The 19,734-nt window shown below is 39.6% G+C and overlaps 1 protein-coding gene across 3 annotated transcripts in view; it reads right to left on the bottom strand.

Annotated features, from left to right (window-relative positions):
* Window positions 1–19,734, bottom strand: part of KATNAL2 (katanin catalytic subunit A1 like 2) — a 120,571-nt gene that overhangs the window by 47,761 nt on the left and 53,076 nt on the right. For 2 of the 3 annotated variants that reach the window (XM_033177825.1, XM_033177827.1), the window contains 3 exons: window positions 12,005–12,075; window positions 3,121–3,287; window positions 1,734–1,776 (listed from right to left, as the gene is read on the bottom strand). In XM_033177825.1, coding sequence (XP_033033716.1) covers window positions 1,734–1,776; window positions 3,121–3,287; window positions 12,005–12,075 — 281 coding nt within the window. The remainder of the gene's footprint in view (window positions 1–1,733; window positions 1,777–3,120; window positions 3,288–12,004; window positions 12,076–19,734) is intronic. The other variant, XM_033177826.1, reaches the window with a different exon arrangement.

The raw sequence follows: 19,734 nt of genomic DNA on the forward strand, positions 1-19,734 counted from the left end.
TGCCAAGACCTTTTGGGATCCCAGTTCTGTCATCCATCACGTTAGATAACCTTTTCTCCTTTGGTTCATCAGCAAGTCTTTAAGCGGAGATTATAAATCTTTTCCAAGATTAGAAAAAGACACTTTGATTTGCTAATAGCCAGTCTCATGACATGTCTCACTTCAATAACAATATTTGAGTATGAAATTGTCCACAGAAACATCATTCATTAATTTCCTAGTTATTCCTCCTGATTCTAACCATTTGCTATTCAATCTTTACGCTTGCCACATACAAACGTCTACTCAGAGAGGAGCTGAGGAGCCCCCACGCTGTCAAATGTGCCACTGTGCTCCATCCCTAAAGGGAACAAAGAAAGCACTCTGACACCATTCACTCACAGAGCATTTGCCAGGGAAGAATGCTGAGAAGGTTCCAGAAAGATAATCAGAATCCAAAAGCCTTCTGAAGCTGGCCACAAACGCTCCTCACGATTTCTATGCATAAGCAGTTACCATTTATTACCAGAGTCTGACTAGCTTTGTGGAAACTATAAATAAAAGAATAACACTTTTGTCAAAGCAATAAAACTCCTCCTACAGAATAGCACAAAGTAAAGGTAACCCGAGGCCAATTGTTATGATGAGTCGGATCGTGGAGCGTGCGTGGACTCCACGGTCATTTTTGTAAGCTGTGCCCACCAGCCCTGTGAGGTGTCCTAGGCCCTTCCTTCTGAGGCCGGAACAAGGGAACTGGAGTCGCAGGGTCAGGGAATGTAGCGGGGGCATAACAGAATCCATACCTCTTGAGGGCCTAATAAGTTGCATGTGATTACAATCTAACTTTTCTTTTTCCAAGAGCATTTTAAGATTTTAAACACTTTGTTCACTGCCTGGATGGCTGCGTCTTCCCATGAGGTTTAGGCTCTACTGTAATAGCAACAGCCCACAGGTCATGATGCCCCACAGCTGGCCCTCACTGGCAGCTGGCAGCAGCACCCTTGATCCCCTGGGTATTTCTGAACAGCCCTGACAGTGGAGGGGTCTGTGGGAGTGGGGAGAGAGGAATGGGAAGGACACTGACAAGAGTAGGGGGCCTTGTGAGAGAAAGTGTGTACCCAGAAAGGTCCAGAGACAGAGGGGCTCCCATCAGAGGCTACAAGTCCCAGATGAGATTTGGACTTGAGAAGCTGGAGGAAGGAATGCAAGATAAGCTGTGGACAAGGGGGGAAAGCAAGAGAAGAATGGGTTCCCGCAGGCCGGGACTGGCGAAAGCAGAAGCGTGAGGTACCTCCTGGCTCATTGTTGATCTTCAGACAGGTGAGGACATCTGATCTGGGAGTGCTTGAAATTAACTAAATGATGAAAAGAGGGAAAATAATATTTCTTGGGTGCTCACTGTGTGCCAGGAACTCACTATGTGTCTGAGACTTGCTCCATGCTTGTAAATAGCAGAGCCAGGAGTTGAACCTGGGTCTTTTAACCTCTGAGGTTCAGACTTTTCATATCACATGGCCTGGAAAGACAGAGCATCATGGGATGCTGTTATTTACAGTAAAACCAGGAGAGTAGACAGACATTGGCCCAAATCTGGAGCAGCTATAATGAGAGAAGTCCTGGGCTGGGCCAGGTCATGTGACTGCAGTCAGTATTGCTGGGAGACAGTCATGGAGCTGTGCTGGCAAAGCTTCTGGAAAGGGATCCCACAAGCTCCTCAAGCCACGTTGATTAAGATGAATTACCATTCACTTTACCTTCTGGTCTTCCCTCCACTTCTTTGTGGTAAATTATTTTCTGCTGTGACAAAACAGACATTGGGAGGGAAAGAAAATAATTTTAAGAGTGACAAAGTGATTTTTTCAGGTATGTTTCCCCTTTTTGCATTGTTCTTAAAATTTGTGCTATAACCTTTTGGAATCTAGAGACTTTAAGCTATTCTCATCTAGAGAGAACTGAAATTACCAGCGAAGAGAAAGAGGCCCGAGCTTCTCCAGCATCTCCTCACCGAGAAAGATTGCAAAGGGCTCAGATATTAAACGTGTCAGAGACTATGGACCTGGTGGCAACTCCAATATAGGCTAGCTTTACAGCTACCATTTCGTTATGCTTTCATGAACTTGACACCATTTTGCTGTGTTACATGGGACACCAGGTTGATTGCACGAATCTGGCAGGGAAGACTTAAGTCATGCTCTGCAAGTTAAAATAAAAATAATGTGTCCAATATCATAGGAGAATTTGGGTATCATGCTAGATGGGAACTAGCCAGCTGGAAGTGAGATCATGTCCCTAACAGTGCTGATCACCCTGTAGTTAGGAGTGTGGGCTGTCTCTTCAAGACCCACATCTAACCACCTGCCAAGGAAGTCAAGCTCTGAATACTGCATTGGAAGGGAGCTCAGATAAAATACCTCTTTGACTTTTTCTAGCTCTGATATCTGGCCCTGGCTATTTTAAACTGATGTTCCTCTTGGTTTCCCGGTCCCTACATGAAATGTTAAAGTCTGTGGCTTAACAAGTGCCTTGTAAACAGGACAATGATCTCCCTTGGTTTATAATTACTTCCCCCACTTACAGACTTCTCAGTCAATGTTACTACAAAGCAGAGGGCCCCCACTTTAGATCTTTCCTCCAGCCAGCCTTGTTGACTGCTAACCTATACTGGGTTTTTGTATTATATTGATTATTATCTGGATTGATGGCTTTCAAAAGCTTTTCATTATCTATACATGAGCTATTAGCTTCCCCAATATTCATTTTCGTAGTTATTTTCAAGACAGATAATAGGTCTCCTAACAACAAAAAAAGTCTTCTGTCATTTTTCCTCTTCCAACAGCTCTTTTCATCTCTAAAGAAATTAATGTTAATCATCTGAAAAGTATCTATGATACACTGGGGTTTTGCTTTCATTGCCTGAAAATACATTTTTCTCAAACAAATGCCAACATGACTAAAGGGATGTCAATGTCCAGATAATCATATTTCAGTTGTCTGTGCTGGACATGAGAATGGCTACACAATCCTCTTGGCCTACTCTTTTGGTTCAAGGTGAGGGTCTCCATCTATCTGGGAATATGATGAGAAAGATACACTCATCTTACAGATGAGATAAAGCCTTATCTCTAGAAAATAGCCATGTACCTGTGTCTGATGACTTTTTGACAATTTTGGGATATTTCTGAAATTTTACAAAATAGTAACTCTCATATTCCTTCAAAATAGTTTCAAGATCAATGTTGTCACAAACTTCAAAGCGTCGCAACCCCAGTTTAGTTTCTTGCTCCAAAGCATTTGCTGTATCGATATATCTGGCAGTTTCACAGAAGAAAAAGAAGAAATTAACTGAGATGAAAAGAATAATGGCTAACAGGCATTACAAGTCTAAAGGGATGCAATACAAAAAGTAAGCCTATATATGGCACGTTAGATGAAAACTAGTATGTGCATAGGAGGTTTGCCTATACAAAGCCCCATATTTGTTAAGCATATTTAACTATTATCTTTCAAAGCAGTTGCCTTTGAAAGTTACATTCTTGTTCTGGTGATGTCACCATTGTTCAGGATGTTTTTGGAAGTGCTTAAAAGTCAAATAAGTAGATCAACCAAGAAATATCTTGTGATTTGTCTTTACTCATTTGCAGCCTAAAATGGGTATTTGCCCAAACTTGATTACCTCTCTATTCACAGATATTCATTTTAGGTAACATTTGGCGAAATGATAAAACCCAAATTCAACCCAAATTTGCCATCATTGAAGTAATTCAAATGAACAGGTCTTGAGCACTGAAGGAAATTCCAAAGATCTACCAATCAAGATCATCAAAGAACTTTCATTTAAGATAACATCCACTTTGAATGTATTATTTGTTTCTGGTAATTTTTTAATCAGTCACACATTTCACTTCAGGGTGTTTCTGTATAAAAGTTGCATTGGGAGTTATACCTGATATAAATGACGAATTGATGGGTGCTGACGAGTTGATGGGTACAGCACACCAACATGGCACAAGTATACATATGTAACAAACCTGCACGTTATGCACATGTACCCTAGAACTTAAAGTATTAAAAAAAAAAAAGTAGCACCTTGACCTTGGTTCCTCACTGTCATTTTTAACTTGTTCAGTTGTAAAGCTGTCCAATTTAAGTGGCCTTAGCACTAGAAGCAAGGGCTGTGTCTCAAAATCCTCTGAAAGAAGAAAGACTCTGCAGGTCTTAAATTTTAGTTCTTAACTTCTTTTAAAACCAACAATTTTCTCCTGAAAAGTGTGCACATGTGCAAATTAGCATATAATTTCAAGAGCTCATCCAAGGACCCCAGATTCAGATTTCTGCTGCAGATTGGAGTTCTTTTTGTTTCATTTGAATCTAGATCCAGGAAAGTAGAAAGAGAAAACTTTCTTTTTTATTAGTCCTCCTCTCTCTCTCTCTCTGTCTCTCTCTGTCTCTCTCTCTCTCTCTCTCTCTCTCTTTCTTTCAGACAAGGTCTCCTTATGTTGCCCAGGCTGGTCTCAAATGCCTGGCCTCAAGCGATTCCCTTCTTGGCCTCCCAAAGTGTTGGGATTACAGATGTGAGCCACTATGCCTAGCCTGAACTTTCTTAAAAGAGGTTGCCATGATTATTTTCAATGACCTTGAAATGTATGTATCTCTCCTAAGCTAATTTTAAAGAAGCTGCAAACCACAGTCAGTTGACTCTAGTCAATCAGCTTCTATACTTTTTCATGTCTCACCATGCTTCTATACTATGTCTTAATCCTCATTTGACAGAGAGAAAAACTAAATCAGTTTTTTATTAATAACTTTAGTATGGAGTAATACATATTCACTTAAGAAAAAACTAGAAAATACTGGTAAATCAAAAGAAAATGCTGCCCCTCAGAGAAAATGACTAACATTTCCTCTGTTTTTACAAACTTTTTTTAACTTTTTTTTTTTTTCTTTTTGGAGACAGGGCCTTGTTCTGTCACCTAAGCTGGAGTGCAGTGGCACAATCTTGGCTCACTGCAGCCTGGAACTCCTGGGCTCAAGCAATACTCCCACCTCAGCCTTTTGAGTACCTTGGGCTACAGGCATGCACCGCCACGCCCAGCTATTTATTTTATTTTATTTTATTTTATTGTAGAGACAGGGTCTTGCCATACTGCCCAGGCTGGTCTCGAACTTCTGGTCTCAAGTGATTCTCCCTCTTGTCCTCCCAAAGTGCTGGGATTACAGGCCTGAACCACTGCACCTGGCCCAAACTTTTAAAACGACTAAATACATACATATACTTATACATATGCACTTCTAAAACAAAAATGAAAAGAGAGAAAGGGAGATAAAGGAAGGATGGAAAGAAAGAAGGTGGAAGATGGAAACATGCACTATAGATGGCTTGTAACCTTTACTGACATAACATTATATACTGAACTCTTTCCAATACCATAGAGTCTTAGCTTGAACAAAAATTACAAGAATAAATGATGGCAGGCCCCATGTTTCCTAAACTAATTGGTCAGAAGAACAAAACTGCCTGTGTTTTCCTGTTGCACTGAGCTTGAATGAGGTTTGAATTTGATGTGGTTGGCAGGAGGAGCCACTAGAGATTCTTAACCAACAGAATGACAGGACAGGACTTTAAGAAGAGTAGTGTTCAGCAAGTAGTATGCAATACTGGACCGTAATAACAAGACACAAGAGAGAGACGCGGAGCTACTAACATTACCTAAGCCTGAGAAGATGGATATGGAGGACTATTAATAGAAGAACCAGAATCCATGACCCTCCATTGTCTGCTGTCACCAATTCTCACTCATGGGCATTCAAACTCTGGTCTTCCTGTTTACTTAATTGTTCCACTTAGGCTGTGCCTCTTCGTCCTCTGTGCCTCTGCCAGGAATGGCCTTACCATCACATCGGTCTATTCATATTCTATACATCTTTTAAGTCCAGCTCACATCACCCTCTCTACAAATCTTTCCCTGATTGTTTATTTTAATCCACAATAATCTATCCTCTTTGCTGAATTTGTAGAACTTCATTAGATCTCTTTTACTGATGCTCATATGTCCTTAAAATTATCTATAGTTCATTTTCATTTTGATAATCCACTCATTTGTCCCTTTTCCAGCAGGTTTCGGGAAAATGATCAATTCTAGTAGAACTTTCATTGATTCACGATACAAAGAGCCACCTCGTGGCAGAAAGGAAAAATGCATGCTTTGTAAGCAGCAAACTCTTGGCCTTAACAACTACATCTGACTTTTATTTTTGTCTTTTTGTTTTTACAGTTCTTCTTTCTGATACAATTTGTGGAACAAAAAATACATTGTAAGAAAAAATCAGGGATTATTTGTGAAAATGGCTTTGTCTTGGTTTCTAATTATTCTACCCGTCTACATTCTAGTTAAGTTCCTCAATAGCTATGCAAATAACATTTACTGAGATTCTGTTACTATGTTCACAGTGCTAGGGCCTGGCATGGTGAGTTTAAGTTTTATAAGAGTCAGCTAATCTCAGAAGATAGCATTCTCAAAGTTATCTGTGGAAAACTAATCTCTAAAGATGATCTGAGGAAAAAAAAAAAGAGTTTCTTAGGCCAGGCATAGTGATTCACTCCAGTAATCTCAGCGCTCTAGAAGCCAAGGCAGGTGGATCAGTTGAGCCCAGGAGTTCCAGACTAGCCTGGGCAACATGGCTAAATCTCATCTCTACCAAAAAAACAAAACAAAACAACAAAACAAAAAGTAGCCATGGTGGTGCGCCTGCAGTCCAGCTAACTGGGAGGCTGAGGTGGGAGGATTGTGTGAGACCACAAGTTCAAGACCAGCTGTCTACATAGTGAGATTCCATCTCTACCATAAATAAATAAATAAACTGAGTGTGGTGGCACACACCTGTAGTTTCAGCTACACAGGAGGTTGAAGTGAGAGGATCACTTGAACCCAGGAATTTGAGGCTGCAGTGAGCCATGACTGGGCAACTGTACTCCAGCCTGGATGATAAGTGAGACACTGTCTCCAAAACAACCATCACCACCACCACCACCACAATAAGAAAACCCCCGAAAAACCGTGGCCAAATTGGTTTGCAAAACCTTGAATACTGTGACTTTAGTATGATATTCTCATTGCACATAGTAAATTAGATGGTCTGAGAAGTCCTGAAATAAGGGACCTTGCTTAGTTTAACCCAATATCTGCCAAGCGTACCTGACCACGAAACTCTTTCACACCTATTAACATTCTGTGTAACTACCCTTCCAAGTGCTTCACACACTTAGAAAAGCACCTTGAAGTATTTTAACTCAGGGTTCTTTGGATAGAGCTGAGATTCCATCAAAAGATGATATAAAATGGGCCAAGCCCACATTCCAGTTTGTTTTTTGTTTTTTGTTTTTTTGAGACAGAGTCTCGCTCTGTCGCCCAGGCTGGGGTGCAGTGGCCAGATCTCAGCTCACTGCAAGCTCCGCCTCCCGGGTTCACGCCATTCTCCTGCCTCAGCCTCCCGAGTAGCTGGGACTATAGGCGCCCGCCACCTCGCCCGGCTAGTTTTTTGTATTTTTTAGTAGAGACGGGGTTTCACCGTGTTAGCCAGGATGGTCTCGATCTCCTGACCTCGTGATCCACCCGTCTCGGCCTCCCAAAGTGCTGGGATTACAGGCTTGAGCCACCGCGCCCGGCCTCCAGTTTCTTTAAGTCCTTTGCTGAACCAAGTTGGGTATTAAGAGAATAAAACCCAAATCCTATCAATAATAGAAGTATAAGTGTAATTGTCAGGCACGATTCTAAGCATGTTACATATTTAATCCTCGTAATAAACGGCATCTACCTGATACTTAGCTATATCCCATTACTCCATTCTACAGATGAGGGAACTGAAGCACAAAGACAGTAAGTAATTTGTCCAAGATCACAGATTAGCAGAGAGAAGAGTAGGCACTTGAAAGAAAATAGTCTGGGCCGTGATGGCTCATGTCTGTAATCCCAGCACTTTGGGAGGCCGAGGAGAGCGGACCACGAGGTCAGGAGATTGAGACCATCCTGGCTAACACAGTAAAACCCCGTCTCTACTAAAAATACAAAAAAATTAGCCGGGCGTGGTGGCGGGCGCCTGTAGTTCCAGCTACTCAGGAAGCTGAGGCAGGAAAATGGCCTGAACCCGGGAGGAGGAGCTTACAGTGAGCCAAGATCACGCCACTGCACTCCAGTCTGGGAGACAGAGTGAGACTCCGTCTCAAAAAGAAAAAAAAGAAAAGGAAAGAAAAGAAAAGAAAATAGTCTGGCTCCCAATGGCTCCTAAGTCTATCTGCATATCCTGGAAGCCGTCCCTATGACAACAAGCCCCACAGCCCTGTCATAGATTGGACACTTGGCGCTTCCTCGTATGCTACCCTTGGGGTTACTTTTCTTAAGTGCCCGTTGAATAGAGCGCAGCAGCCCACTACCCGCATGCACTGTCTGGCTTGCCAATTTCAGGAATGCTCTTATAGTCCAGATGGAGAAACAGAGGCACAGAAAAGATCAAAGTCAGCCCTGCCCTGCTCCGGGGCTCAATTCCACCCCACTGCTATGTGGAGATACAGAGTTTGAGCCTAAGTTGAGAAGTGACTGATGGCCTGCCTGTCTGCTAACCATGGGATGGGGGCACTCATTTCTCTAGTCTGGGAGTGGGTGGTGGGGATGTGGGAAGAATAAGCTATTTTCTCAAAAAAATGTATCTTCCTAACACCAGAAAGAGAAGTGTCTGATAAAATCATGTGTTTCAAGGTGAGTAAAAAATGTTTTTGTGTTAAAGATGTTGCAATTCATTATATTTGCCATAAGAAAAAAGTCATTCTCAAAATTCTGATACTAAGGTGTTATGAGAAAGGCTACTTTTTGCAATTAAGCAGCTTACATGGTCAGTCAAGGGGAGAAAATAAATCAGATTACTCAGTAACAAAGTTTGTTCAAAGGTACAATGTTATAATTGACTACCAAGTGATATATCTGACTTTTTTTGAAAAGCAACCATTTATTAGAACCAATACAAGAGTATAAAAAGAGGGAAAAGAGGAGGGTAGAAGAGGAGGAGAGAATGAGGTCTTCATCAGATGTCAGTTATGGAAACACATAAATGCTTACTTTTAAACATTGACATTTAAAAGGTGAACATATATATAGACCAATTTTACTTTTTAAAAAAAATAAAAAGCAGACATGTTTGGCTGAAATAAAATCAAGAAACACAACCAAAACCCCCCCATAAAACTAAAAGTCCATAGAGAATTCAATTTCTCATTTCCATTCAGAAATCTAGCCACAAGGTGATTTGTTTGCTACTCAGGATGCTACGGAGTGCTGAAAGAAACTACCAAATGCATATATCTGAAATTTTGGGGGAAAAAACCCAAAAAACAAGAATCCCAGATCCTTTAATGACACAAATGATTTTTAAAATGCTTAAGTACAATTGCAGAGATTTCATTTTCTTTAAAAGACTTTAGGGGCACATGTTCTCAGGATCTCTTAAGGGCTGTGTCATCGAAATTAAAAAAAAAAAAGACTTCAAAAGATCATGATTCTAGGTTGCATGTGGTGGCTCACACCTACAATCCCAGCAGTTTAGGAGGCTGAGGTGGATGGATCACCTGAGGTCAGGAGTTTGAGACCAGCCTGGCCAATATGGTGAAGCCACATCTCTACTAAAATTAATTAGTCGGGCATGGTGGCAGCCGCCTGTAATCCCAGCTACTCAGGAGGCTGAGGCAGGAGAATCACTTGAACGTGGGAGGCAGAGGTTGTATGTAGTGAGCTGAGATCGTGCCACAGCAGTTCAGCCTGGGCAACAGAGCGAGACTCCGCCTCAAAAAAAAAAAAAAAATTCATCATTCAAAACAAAACCTCAAAAAACATACCCCACCCACATTATGATTTTCTGATGTGATCCTCAAGCAAAAGTAAATCTTCAACACTGGAGCAGAAAAATAAGGACCCTGGAAGGCTTCTGGGTCAGGACAGGCCTGGAAAGTTCTCCCACTTAGACCCAGATGACCTCCTGACATAATCTTTGACTATTCTAAGCCTGAATTTCTTCAAGTATAAAATAGATACCCCAATATCTACTACAAAATGTGGAGAAAAATTCCTCAAAGTCTCTAAAATGGTCATCCCTTCTAGGGGGCAATAGGTTTATTGAAAGCAGTGGTTGCTGGCATGGGTAAGAGAAACAATAGGAACTCTCAGTTCCTTGTCAACTGCCTCCTGCCCTCCTCACTTTTTTCCTTTGTGCTCTCCAGGACTAGGGTTACTGGAATCTCCAAACTGACTTTTAGTTCCAGTAGCTCCCTTATTTAATGGAGGAAAAGATGCTTATCAGACTTTCTGGGAAAATATCAAAATTGATTGGTTTTTCTTGCTCTAACTCCAGATTTCTCCATCTTGGCACTGTTGACATTCAAAGCCAGATAATTATTTGTTATAGGGGCTGTCCTGTGCGTCAGATGGCATTTGGCAGTATCCTTGGCCTCTACCCACTAGACGCCAGTGCGACAGCCAAAAAGAACTCTAAGCATTGCCAAATATCCCCCAAGGGACAAAATCACCCTGATTGAGAACCACTGCTCTAACTCAAAAGTTTTAAAGCCCTAATCTCAGTGACTGGGAGGTTGAGGGAGAGGATCACTTGAAGCCAGTAGTTCAAGACCAGCCTGAGCACCAGCAAGATCCTGTCTCTAAAAACAATTTAAATATTAGCTGTACATGGTGGCATGTGCCTGTAGTCCCAGCTACTCAGGAGGCTGAGGCGAGAGGATTCCTTGAGCCTAGGAGTTAGAGGTTGCAGTGAACTATGATCATGCAGCCCGGGCAACAGAGTGAGACCCTCATCTGTTTAAAAAAAAAAAAAAAGTTTGTAAGCTCTTAGTCTGAAACCTACATGTTTTCTTCCTGACTGAAATTTGAAAAGAAAAGTGAATATAAAGTAGATAGTGCCCTTCAAACACTTTCGGAGCAGCTCTCTTCCTCTTATAACATCCAACGCTGTAACTGCTTGTGTGTTTTTAATGAGGTAGGTGGCCAAACCCAAAAGTTTTTAAATTTCCTCACCCTGCCAGTTATAGAATGGGTATTGCGAGGAAGAAGAGAGTTGGGCTTAGGTTGTCCAAGTAAATGCAATACCTTTATTTTGAGGAAAGGAAAACTGATTAAGAAAGTTATCTTGTGTACATAGCCAGCAGTGAGACTACAGAAAAAACTCATTTCTGTCCTATCTTCAAATGTGTAGAGGAAAGGAAAAGTACTTTATGTACTGGATAGACCTGTTGAAAAAGTTTTCAATATCTAATGTGAAAAATATCTAAGTAAATGAGGCAATAAAAGCATACGTCTGAGGCCAGGGGCACTGGCTCACACCTGTAATCCCAGAACTTTGGGAGGCTGAGGTGGGCTGATCATTTGAGCTCAGAAATTCGAGACCAGCCTGGAAAACATGGTGAGACCCTGTTTCTACAACCAGGCATGATGGTGCACACCAGCAGTCCCAGCTACTGGGGAGGCTGGGAGCAGGGGGATGTGGTTAGAGGCTGCAGTGAGCCATGATTATACTCCAGCCTGGACAACAGAATGAAACCCTATTTCAAAAAAGAAAAAGTGTATGTCTGGGTTGCTGGGGCAGGAGGAGGAATCGGTGGCACACAGGGGATTTTTAGGACAGCGAAATGATTCTGTATGGTACCATATTGGCAGATACATGGCCATTATGCATTTGTCAAAACTCACAGCACAATATAACGCAGAGTATGCCCTAATGTAAACTATGGACTTCAGTTAATAATGTATCGGCCTGTCCACTGTAATAATATACCACATCAATACAGATGTCACTGGGAGGGGAAACTGGAAAAGGGAAGGGGTGTACGGAATTCTGTACTTTCTGCTTGATTTTTTGTAAATATAGAACTGCTCAAAACAAGAAAGTGTATTGTATTTAAAAGTACATATCTGGAAAAGTAGAGAGCAGAGAAAGAGGAAATATCTCTATAAATGTTTGGAATGTAACATACCCTTCTTGTGTTAAATAATGTGAAATCAAAATGAGAAGATTTTTTCGTCGTGCTTCTGTCCTCATCTCACACTGTGAACAAAGAGGAAAATTTAGGTAGGATGACAACAAAAAATAACACTGCTCTTACAGCAATAAACCCTGGAAGGTAAATGTAACCTGTCAAAACCAAGCAGCATGACTTAAAGGCTGGAAAGCAGTTTGAAGTCTCTAAGGACATATAAAGTTGTTTTTCATTGTTATTTTCTTCTTACAGCTGCCTTCTCAATTGTAAACTTAAGGGACAATGATTTGAATTAGGATTGCTCTTTACCACTTGGACTTCTTCCTGCCGAGCCAATCGGCCTTTTATTGCTTATAATCGTGAGGAAACAAATGCACACCTACTACTATTGGGACCAGGTTAAGGAAAGTGATTAGAAAAAGATAATCAGCTGCGAGCCAGAAATCATCTGTGACAACACAGGCACTTACCTGCTACTATATCTCTAGTTCACTCAGAGCCCCACCCAGTCCCTGCCAAATGCAGAGATGAGTTCCCACAAACCATTCAGGGGTGACTGCACAGGCAAGCATTTAGAATAGCCACTGAGAATAGCAGAGGCCATAAAAGGACAACTCCTGTATAATAAGGTCTTTGCTCAAACTGGATGAATCCGTGCATTTATTCACAGTGTTAATGTGCTACATTTAGGAATCTGGTATCTCAAATTGCCCCGAAATGTATTCACAAAATAGTCATGTTCAGTAATACTTCTCTTATTTGAAAATAGCTTATCTATCTTTATCTAAGGAGAATATAGGTAAGAACTAGACAAAAGCCATAAAAGGTCTTTGTGTGGCCTAAATTATATCATAAAATCTATGGACAAACACTTATATTCATGACACATACAAACGCTTTTCAGTGGCTGGGTGCGGTGGCTCACACCTATAATCCCAGCAATCTGGGAGACCAAGGTGGACGGATCACTTGAGGTCAGGAATTCGAGACCAGCCTGGCCAACATGGTAAAACCCAATCTCTACAAAAAATACAAAAATTAGCCAGTGGTGGTGGCATGCACCTGTAATTCCAGCTACTCAAGAGGCGGAGGCATGAGAATCTCTTGAACCTGGAAGGCAGAGGTTGCAGTGAGCCAAGATCTTGCCACTGCATTCCAGGCTGGGTGACAGAGTGAGACTCTGTCTCAAAAAAAAAAAAAAAACAGAAAAGAAAAAAGAAAAACAAGCAAACCAAAAACCAAAAAACACTTTTCAGGCTTTCATGCAGAGCTTTCTAAAAATTAATGTTGTAATGAAATTAAAATATGCATATAATTACTTGAAAATTAAATAATACTAATTTTTTTTCTAAGATTGCTTTTTTATTGTGGTAAAATACATGTAATATAAAATTTACCTTTTTTTTTTTTTTTTTTGAGATGGAGTCTCGCTCTGTCGCCCAGGCTGGAGTGCAGTGGCCGGATCTCAGCTCACTGCAAGCTCCGCCTCCCAGGTTCATGCCATTCTCCTGCCTCAGCCTCCCGAGTAGCTGGGACTACAGGTGCCCGCCACCTCGCCCGGCTAGTTTTTTGTATTTTTTAGTAGAGACGGGGTTTCACCGTGTTAGCCAGGATGGTCTCGATCTCCTGACCTCGTGATCCGCCCGTCTCGGCCTCCCAAAGTGCTGGGATTACAGGCTTGAGCCACCGCGCCTGGCCAAATTCACCATTTTAACCATTTTTTTCTTTTTAAATTTTTTTTTGAGACAGGGTCTCACTCTGTGGCCCAGGCTGGAGTACAGCGGTGTGATCAGGGCTCATGGCAGCCCTGCCCTCCCCAGGCTCAGGTGATCCTTCTGCCTCAGCCTCCCCAGTAGCTGGGACTACAGGTTCACACTACCACTTAAATAAAACTAATCCGGCCGATTTCTATATTTTTTGTAGAGATGGGAGCCTCACAATGTTGGCCAAGCTGTTCTCAAACTCCTGGCCTCAAGCAATCTTCCTACTTTGGCCTTTCAAAGTGCTAGGATTACAGGCGTAGCCCATTTTAAAATTTATTTTTATTTATGTATTTATTTATTTGTTTGTTTATTTATTTATTTTTGAGAAGGAGTCTTGTTCTTGTCACCCACGTTGGAATGCAGTGGTGTGATCTCTGATCACTGCAAACTCCGCCTCCCAGATTCAAGCGATTCTCCTGCCTCAGCCTCTTGAGTAGCTGGGATTACAGACGCCTGCCACCATGCCTGGCTAATTTTTGTACTTTATTAGTAGAGACAGGGTTTCGCCATGTTGGCCACGCTGGTCTCAAACTCCTGACCTCAGGTGATCCACCCGCTGCAGCCTCCCAAAGTGCTGGAATTACAGGTGTGAACCACCGCACCTGGCCATCATTTTACCATTTTTAAGTGTACATTTCAGTGTCATTAAATACATTCGCATTGCTGTACAACCATCACCACCATCCATCTCCAGAAATTTTTCATCTTCCCCAATTGAAACTTCATTCCCATTAAAGAGTAACTCCACGTCTCCCCTACCCCCAGCCCCTGGCAACCACCTCTCTACTTTTTTGTCTGTGGCCCAGGATAGCTTTGAATGTGGCCCAACACAAATTTGTAAATTTTCTTAAAACATTATGAAGTTTTATTTTTTTTTAGCTCATCAGCTATCCGTTAGTGTTAGTGTAGTTTATGTGTGGCCCAAGGGAATTCTTCTTCCACTGTGGCCCAGGGAATGCAAAAGTTTGGACACCCTTGCCCTAGAGGGAACAACCTTAATTATTTTAGCTGTTTCTTCTGATATGCACTTCCATGTTTCTAAATAATACATCAGTGTTCCATGATATGTGTGTTAGGCATTAACTATCCACTTCCTTTAAGACAGATGAGAACTAAGCTGTCTTACACCCTTTTCAAACTATCCTTCCCTACAATTGGATCAGTATTTGCTGATTACATTATTAGGACCATGTAAAAGTTGTTCACAGTGGAGCCAAAAATACCGTGATTACTTTTCCATTTCTGTACATTTTTTTGAAATGAATAACCACCCCATTTTTGTTAGGTTACTTTCCAACATACCTATTATTAATAATTAAAACACTAACACATCTCATATCACTTTCCATGCCATCACATACATAGATTTTGTGTCCTTTCTACTCATTCACCTCTTGCTTCCCTCTTGGAGCCTCTATCCTCCCATTCTGCTCTAGAGAATGACTCTTAGACCTGCAATAGATGCTTTTTCTGGGATTTTCCTTTGACATTTTCTTGCATTGGATCCCCTAGAAACTGATTCTTTCTCTTCTGGTCCCTCTCGTTTTAATAGCACACATTCTCTTGAGTAAAGGTGTATGGGAGACAAATGGGAGAATTTGTATGCCTGAAAGTGTCTTTTATTTTACTTTAAGCTTGACAGCCTGAAAAGGTATAACATTACCATTATGATTCCTGATCCTTTGCATGTAATGTAATTTTTCTTCCCAGGAAACTTTTAGGATCCTATTTTTAAACCTAAGATTCTAAAATTACACAATGTCTTTGGTGTGGATCATTTTCCATTCACTGCCTAGCCGTTGTCAAGCTAGAAATCCTCATATTCTCATTTTTTGAAAACTTCTTTATTATTTCTTTGGTAAATTATTTCCCTATGTTTTCTCTGGTTTAATTTTATGAATACCTATTAATTGGATAGGAGATATCCTGAATAGATTTTTAAAGATTTTTTTCCCACAGTGTTCCATTCCTTTGTCTCTTTTGTTCTATATTCTGAGCAATTTCCTTGACCTTATTTTTTAGCAGAATTTATTTAGATAATAACATTTTTAATTTCCATGAGCTTCTTCTTATTCTCTGATTCTTTCTTTTTTCATAGCATTTTATTCTTGTTTTTTAGAGCATTCTCTTATCTTACGATTTAAAGTCATAATGAAGAGGTTCAGTTATGCTCAGTATTTGCAATGTAAGTAGGCAGGTAACCTATTTTATAAACATATCCATCCAAAAGAATTCAAATAGAAAGTTTTATTGCTTAAGATGATAATCCCTTATTCAGTGTGCTAGAAAACACAACAAATAAGGCAACCCATGTTTCAAAATGTTTGTGAAGGGAGCATAGTAACTACCATTTGTTTGATCGATTTTGCTCTCTACCATTCAAAAGCTAGCTGTTGCTTTGAATTTAGTCTAAAATAAATAAAACTCAGTGCTCTCAGAAGTCCAAAAAACAAGAGATTTAAAAATATAATCCTTGAACCTATAAAATAGATGACATAAAAAGTAGTGATTCAGAATGATATAAATAGTTGCAAAGGATGTATCTGATAAAGGACTGGTATCCAAAATACACAAACACAGAAAAACCCTCTCAAAACTCAACACTAAAAAAAAATCCACTTAAAAACAGGCAAAACACATGAACTGACACTTCACAGAAGAAGATATACAGATGGTAACCAAGCATATGGAAAGATAACCTTACGTCATCAAGGAATGGAAAGTTAAAACAACAGTGAAATACCACTACACACTTACTGGGATGGTGAAAATCCAAAATACCAAATGCTGGCAACGATGTAGAGCAACAGAAACTCATTGATTGCTGGTGGGATGCAAAACAGTACAAACACTTTGAAAGACACTTTGGCAGGTTTTTTTTAAAGTAAAGACTAACTAAACTCTTAGCAATTACTCTGACCCAACAGTTGCACTCCTTGGTATTTACCCAAATGAGTTGAAAACTTATGTTCACAGAGAAACTGGCACAGCGATGTCTATAGCAACTTTATTCATAATTGCCAAAACTTAGAAGCAACCAAGATGTCGTTCAGTAGGTGAATGGATAGATAAATTGTGGTATACTCAGACAATGGAATATTATTCAGAGCTAAAAGAAATGAGCTATCAAGCCATGAAAGAACATGAAAGAAATTTAGATGCATATCACTAAGTGTAAGAAGCCAATTGAAAAGCCTATATACTGTATGATTCCAAATATATAACATGCTGGAAAAGGCAAAACTATAGAGACAGTAAAAGGATAAGTGATTGCTAGGGGTTGTGGGGAGGAAGGGATGAATAGGTAGAATACAAGATTTCTAGGGCAGCAAAACCATTCTATATGATATACTGTAGTGACAGATATGCACCATTATCATTTGTCCAAACCCACAGAATATACAACAGCAAGGATGAACCCTCATGTAAAATGGACTTTGGTTGATAATGATGCCAGTGTAGATTCATTGATTTAACAACATATAACTGTATTTTGGGATGTTGACAGCGGGGGAAGGTGAGCATGTGGAGAGGGGAGGTACATGGGAATTCTCTATACTTTGTTCAATTTGGTTGTGAATCTAAAACTGCTAAAAAATAAATTCTATTTTTTAAAAAGCAGTGACTAATTTTTAAACATACATGTCAGTACTACTGTACTTAAATGGATGTTTATGGTTTCAAATTAGTTCCTTGGCAGATCAGATTCTTATTCCATTGCCCAAAAAATTTCTGAAACTCTTATTATAAAATTGTATTCAATATAGATTAATGATCACAGTCTTCCCCCAAGCTGCATTTACAAAAATAATCATGGTAGAAAACTGGTCCAATGTGTAAAACCATGAGAAAAAAACACATTTTGGTCACATTATTTTTTAAAGTTTAATTTTATTTGTTTAGAGCTAGGGATCTCACCATGTTACCAGGCTGGCCTTGAACTCCTGGGCTGAAGTAATCCTCCTACCTCAGCCTCCCAAGTAGTTGGGACTACAAGTGTGCACCATTCCACCCAGCCTATATTTTTTTAAGTCTTCTTACAAAGTAGTACTCTCATGTGATTTGATAATTTGTTTTTTAAAATAATATTTTATAAATATTTTTCAAGGCATTAAATGTTTTTATAATACTTGATTTTTAATGTATGCAGAGAATGTACCATAACTTAATCAATCTTCTCTTGTTATGTAAATGTATGTCTCTTCCAATTTACAAATACTATTAGGAGATTTGGCTATTTCTAAAATCCAAATTAATCCTCAATGACAGATCTGATAACATTAAGGAGAGCTTTAAAAGCATACAACAGTCTACTCGGAAACATTGTCACTGGGAACATTTCTACCTCTGTCCTTGAAGACAGTGGTGATGGGGGGAATGGTTAACAAACCCAAAAACAAATTACCAAGAGAGAAAGAATCAAGAAGGCAATTACAGTAGTCTTCTTTGCTATATTTTCTGTTATTATGAGATATATATATGTGATTTATATATGTGTATAACACATCCATTCATTTTTAATAATAAACAAACACCACCCAGATTATGACCCAGAGCACCTTCAATATCTTAGAAGCCCCCTTGGGTGTTCCCTGCAAATGGTTCCCCTCTCTCCCCTCTGAGATAATGACCAGCCTGAATTTTGTGCTTATCAGTCACTTTTTCTTTCTGATTTTTACCAACTATGTATGTATTCTTAAAAAATGTATTTGTTCACTTTTCTCATTTTTGAACTTTATATGAATGAAATACACACCTATTTTTGGTGACTACTTTTGTCCAACAGTATGTAATTTTCCCCTTATCAAAGTAGAGATTTAGAAATTTTCCAGCTATTCCATGAAATTTTCATGTAAATTATCTGCTTCTATGGTTTTCTGGTCTATCTGCGCACAATTTCAAAGTGTCTTACAGGTTTCTTCTCTAATGTCTCTTAAAGTAACTTCTTTTTCCCAGAAAACAGAAATAGCATTAAGTACTTCCAGTTGCCCACAGCACCTGGCATGGTGACAAATGCCAAGTAGAGACTATTTCTTTATTTATTTTTCCCATTAAATGTTGATTTAATTTTCTTCTCACTCTATTTTCTTCCCTCCCCCTCAGCTTTATTAAGGTATAATTGAATAATAAAAATTGTTTATATTTATTCACATACAATTTTGTGGTAAGAAGATTGATATTTCTTGATAGGTTTACCAGATCACTTTTTTTCGAACTATAGGTCATAAAGTCAACTTAATCGGTTATAAGAAGCATAGTTGAATAAAATAGAATTACTGCAGAATGCATAACAGGTAAGAAGGCTTAGTATTGTGTCAGGAAACTTTTGTTGCATTTGTGTGTAGGTATATGTGAGGGAGATAATTCTGAATTTCAGTCTGAGATGTCTTACAGTTGGTCACAGTAAAAAAAAGTTTGAAAGCCACTATACAAAATGATAGTATTTTGATATTAAAGATATCTGACATTTGTAGTTTCCACTCATCTTTCTGAAGATGTTGACATGACAGCTCTTGGTGAAGACTGAACCCTCTCTAATTTGCCAAAATTAACATTGGCCATCACAGTTTTTCCCTCCTTTTTTTTGTAATTAACTTTGCCTCACCTACAGTGCCATCTAGTGTATTAGGAGGGGGAGCCCTTCGTGAAATCGAGGTCATTCCAAAGTGACCATTGTTTGCATAATAAAAATGATAATCATCATATAATTCAGTCCATATCAAGTTTGCAAAATGAAATTATACCTGCATATTAAATAGGCAGAAATAGGATAGATGGGATATGTTTGTAAATTTATATAGTCTTAAACCTATGTTCGGAGTTTTGGTCCAGAATTTCAAGTCTAAAAGGTACCTGGAAATTACTGAATCTCAGGGGGCCCTGGAGATCATCTGAATCTCAGGAACCTGAGATCTATAAGAATTAAGGATTTGCTGAAAAGCCCAAATAGTTGAAAGCAGAATC

Source organism: Trachypithecus francoisi, unplaced genomic scaffold, assembly GCF_009764315.1.
Source record: "Trachypithecus francoisi isolate TF-2019V2 unplaced genomic scaffold, Tfra_2.0 Lachesis_group19, whole genome shotgun sequence".
Taxonomy (NCBI): domain Eukaryota; kingdom Metazoa; phylum Chordata; class Mammalia; order Primates; family Cercopithecidae; genus Trachypithecus; species Trachypithecus francoisi.